The sequence below is a fragment of the Colletotrichum truncatum genome (assembly GCF_014235925.2).
Source record: "Colletotrichum truncatum strain CMES1059 chromosome Unknown Contig_0008, whole genome shotgun sequence".
Taxonomy (NCBI): Eukaryota; Fungi; Ascomycota; class Sordariomycetes; order Glomerellales; family Glomerellaceae; genus Colletotrichum; species Colletotrichum truncatum.
The window spans coordinates 3,570,127-3,575,319 of NW_027222405.1; the positions used below are offsets into that span (position 1 = coordinate 3,570,127).

The window sequence follows — 5,193 nt, forward strand, 5'->3', positions numbered from 1 at the left end:
AAAGACTTATTTTTTAAAGAAATCGCTAAGATAAATAACTATTTACTACTTAAGGTTAAAAACGAAAAATATTATAAAGTATTTTAAATATAATATATTACTAATAAATACTTTAAATATTAAGCTAATAAATATAAGTATAAGTTCTACCTTAGATAATAAAATAATAAACTAATTACTTAGGTATATATAGAAAAAAGACTACCTATATAAGATATAGTTAGATTTAAAAAGCGTAAAGGAATCGCTATTTTTATACTAAACCTAAAATACTTTATAAGATATTAACTAGATAAGTCGATATTATAAGAAAAGTATAACTAAGATACTTATAAAGTATAATATAAAGATAAATCTAAAGTATAGAGAATATCTTAGTAACTAAGTAAAAAGATACCTAATCTTACTATCTTATATAGAAATAAACGTAAAGGAAAGAAGTTATTAAAAAATAAATAAAGCTATTTTTAGAAGGATAAAAGATAAGCTTTAAGGAAAAGTCTTTATATATAACCGTAGAAGATAATATATACTTTAAAATCATAATAAACCTAAGAGGTTATATTATAAAGGCTTTAATAGACTTAAAAGCCTAAGGGAATTTTATATCTCTAAGAATAATATAAGAAAAAGAAATACTATAGAATAAGAAATAGTATTTATACTTATTAAATAATATAGAAGGGAAATAAGTCGAATATAGCGGAAGTATTATTAATTCGGAGATAGTATAACTCTTTTTAATTTACTATAGCTAACGTACATGATAAGCGAGTGAGACAGACAAGCGAGTGAGACAGTAAACCAGACCTTCGCGACAATAATATCGAAATCTATAACAAGAAATCTTAGATTGATTAATACTACTCGGATTCCTGTTCTTCGGATGTTTCCTCAATAAATTGACATGTTCTCGCGTTATGGCCTGTATTCCCGCATACGCCACACCGACGATGAGTCGTCTCAGACCTCACTTTGCGACCACTACTCCGTCGCGTTTCCTCTTGTAGTTGCGTGTCTGCCTCTCTTTGCGACTGTATATCCTCTCCAGTAGATATAGTAAGACTTCCTCCTTTCTGTAGACGTGTTTTCTTAGCCCTTCGACGCCGACTTAATATTGCATTCTCCTCTCGAAGGATTTGAACCTCTGACTCTAGTAATGCTACCCGATGCCCTAGTCCTTCTGTCCCTCTGGCTAGCTTACTCACAGCACTATAAATTGATGCTGGAGAGCTGCTTCGGTGGCGTGAGATTCGACTCTTAATAAAAGTAGACTGTGATCTTGCTTCGCTTGGGTTGCTCGGCGTCCTAGAGATCCAAGGGTCTGGTGTCTGAGGGACCCCCTCCTCAGGCGTTGGCGTTCGGAACTTTACATCCAGCTTTGAGAGAACACTTTCTGCATTCAAAGGGACAAGTCCAGCTCCTCGGAAACCTCCCTGGATATTTTTCCTCGTAAAAGACTGCTTAAAAGCTTCGTGAAATGCTGCAAAGAAATCTTCCTTCGAGATATGGGTTATGCCTCGCCGCATCTTATTCTCAATTTGCCGACCGTAGGCATTCTTTAACGGCTGAAAACAACCAACATCTAAGGGTTGAAGTAGATGAGACGAGTGAGCCGGCATGCACAGTGTAATAATGTTGTTTTCTTGACAAAAGAGCTCGAAGGCTGCGGAGTGGTGACTTTCATGACCATCAACAACGAGGAGGCGATATTTCCCAGACGTACGTGGTTTTGTATAAATGTCGAAGTGTCTGATCCAGTCAATACCTCTCTCGTTTGTTGTCCATCCATTTTCAGACGTTGCAATAGCCCAATCGCCCGGAAGAGAGGTTTCTGTATACCAGCTTGAGAGGTGATACTGGCCTGCAACGATGATGTATGGCGGGATGCTCTCCCCTTGGGAATTAATAGCCTGGATAACTGTAACCCATTCCCTATTGCCAGGCTGTGTCATCTTCGTATTTGAACGCCTTTCAGCACTTGTAACAACCATTCCAGAAGCAATAACGCCCATCATAAAGCCGGTCTTATCAAAGTTGTAGATATCAGCATCAGCAATACCATACTTCGCAATTGTATTCTTCACAAGCGAAAACCAGCCACGAATCACCTCTGGATCTTCGCATTGAGCTCTCTTATAGTCATACTTGCGAAAGAAACGCGTCCTAAGCTGTGGTTGTCGCTTGACGAAATTAGAAGCCTAGCGCTTCCCAACTGGAGGCGCGTCGCGCTCTGCGAGAAGTCGATTGGCCATTTCTTCCACACCACTCAGCCGGGGAGGAAATGATCGCGCATCTAGGTCGAGAATATACTCAACTATTGTCTTCTCTTCTAAATCTGATAAATTCCGTGAATTAGGCATGCTGTCGCGTCGTGAGACTATTCCCTTTAGTCGCCGGCTTAATGTTGCGTGACTGACTGTATAGAGTGCACCTGCGGCCCGAGCACTAAGTTTTGGGTCATTTCTCATTGCTTGAAGGGCAATTTGTAACCTTCTTTCAATACTAGCTGATTCCATGATTTATTGTAGAGGAAAAGGTGCCGGTCGCGTCAAGGTGCGACGGTCGCGGTTTACTGTCTCACTCGCTTGTCTGTCTCACTCGCTTATCATGTACGTTATACTAAGCTTATTACTTTTAATATTACTAAGATAAGACGATATAAAGTTATTTTTAGAATTTTATAGCTAAGAAAGAATAACCTTTAGATAGATTAAGGAAGAGGCTTAGTAAGATATAACGATCTAGCTCCTAAGTAGCGCTTAATAAAGCCTTTACGCGGATTACTAATAGTATAAGGAATAAGACTAAGCTTATTCCTTAAGACGAAAGATATATATATTAAGATACTAGCTATAATAATAACTAATAAGGTTATAAAAAACCTACTATTAAAGATATTTATAAAATATAGGATCTATAATAAGCTTTTTATATTAAAGCTTAAGACTAGACTATTAGAATATAGTAAATATAATTATAAGATTAAACTTAAGGAAGGTTATAAACCTACCTTTAATAAAATATATCCCCTTAACTAAAAAGAAATAAACGCTTTTAATAAATAGCTAAATAAAAACTTAGCTAAAAGATTTATCTAACTTTCGATATCGCTAGCTAGATATCTAGTACTTTTTATATTAAAGAAAAATAGTAAGAAATAACTATACGTAGACTATTAAAAATTAAACGATATTACTATTAAAAACTACTACTTATTACTCTTAATTTCGGAATTAAGAGATTTACTTTATAATACTTAATAGTTTATAGCCTTAGACTTTAAAAAAGCTTATAACCTTATCTAGATAGCTAAAAGAGATAAATAGAAAGTAGCTTTTAAGATAAGACGAGGATAATTTAAAACCTTTATTATACTATTTAGACTTACTAATATACCTATTACTTTTTAAACTATAATTAACTAAGTATTTTAAAAATATCTAGATAAAACTATTATTATTTACCTTAACGATATACTTATATTTTCGAAAATACTAAAAGAATATAGAAAATACGTCTACTAGATTTTTAAAATATTAAAAATAGTAAAACTACTTATAAAACCTAATAAAAGCTTATTTTATAAATAGGAAGTCGAATTTTTAAGATTTACTATTATACTTAGATAAATTAAGATATTAATAAATAAAGTTAAAGCTATTAGTAAATAGCTAATACTAGAAAACCTTAAAGATATCCTAGCGTTCTTAGGATTTATTAACTTTTACTAACGGTTTTTTAAAAACTATTCTAAGACGATATTACCTTTTATAAAACTTACTTAGAAGAATATTCCGTAGGAATAGTTAGAAAAATAGCAAGAAGCGTTTTAGAAAGTAAAAGACTATGTTAGCTTAAAACCTATTATTATAATCCTAAACCCCGAAAAGCTTTTTAAGCTAGAAACCGACGCCTCGGATTTTATTATAAAAAGATGTTAGAAGTATAAGTATATTATACTTCTATTTTACTTATTTATCCTATTTAGTCTTATCTAAGACTTAGTAGGACTTACAAAAGTAACTAGCTAAGAATGGCTGCTTGCTAGTTTAAACATATGACATTCAGATCCCTATGGAATACTCTCTTTAACCTTATCTAAAAGTCTATTTAGTTAAAGAAGATTCTAGTCTGATTTATAAGCTGCTTTATAAGCTAGTTGACGTATATACTTACGTATACTAAACCTAGCTTATAGCTTCCTATATTAGCTATTATAGGCGACGTTATACTACTATATAACTAGCCTAATTCTCTCCCTTAGCTAGCTATTAGTTCCTCAACCAACTCAGCTTCAATATAAGCCTATACATTCTTTACTATTAAAGCCCTACTTCATAAGTACAAGTTCCCTTACTCTAATACCCTGTTATAAGGATATCGTACTATCTACGAGATTCCTACCTACCGTTTCAACAAAAGATTTTAAGGAATAGAGATTATAACTTTTAAAAACTAAATACTAAGTTAAGGTATATATAGACTATAAAAACTTAGTATACTTTACGATATTTAAAAAACTTAATAAACGATAAGTTAGATAATTAGAATTCTTTTTAGAATTTAACTTTAAGATTATTTATTATAAAGGATTAGAAAATAGTAAAGCTAACGCTTTTAGCTAATAACTAGACCTTATAGTCTTAGTTTTAGAAGAAACTTAAGTTATTCTTAAGGAATATAAAGGAAAGCTTATACTAGTATAGAAACTCTTAATAATCGGCGAAAAGGTTAAGACTAGTATAACTAGAAAGATAACTTATAACTAGATTATAGAAATTTATAATATACTTATATATAGCTACTAAGGTATTACTAAGACTTAGAAGAGAATTAGATAATACTTTAATAAATAAACAACTTATAAAGATATAACTAAAGTAATTAAAGACTATAAAGTCTATATTAAAAGTAAGCTTAGTAGATATAAACTATATAAAAAACTATAACCCTTACTAATATCTTTTATATTATAATATTTAATTTTACTAGACTTTATAATAAAGCTACTTTAATTAAAAAAACCCTTTACTAAGGTAAAATACGATAACGTATTAGTTATAATAAACTAACTTACTAAATATACTTAGTTTATACCTTACTTAAAGTTAAGTATAACTAAAGACTTAATATATACCTTCCTTAAGATTATTATTAGCTAATATAGATTATTATAAGAAATTATATCTA

At 31.4% G+C, this 5,193-nt stretch overlaps 1 protein-coding gene across 1 annotated transcript; it reads right to left on the minus strand.

Annotated features, from left to right (window-relative positions):
* Positions 1–863: 863 nt before the first annotated feature.
* CTRU02_212469 (transposase) lies at positions 864–2,363 on the minus strand (the record flags this gene model as incomplete). Its single annotated transcript, XM_070205845.1, has 2 exons — positions 864–2,183; positions 2,217–2,363. The coding sequence occupies 2 exons, from the start codon at positions 2,361–2,363 to the stop codon at positions 864–866; spliced, it is 1,467 nt and encodes a 488-aa protein (XP_070060658.1).
* Between the last annotated feature and the right edge of the window lie 2,830 nt (positions 2,364–5,193).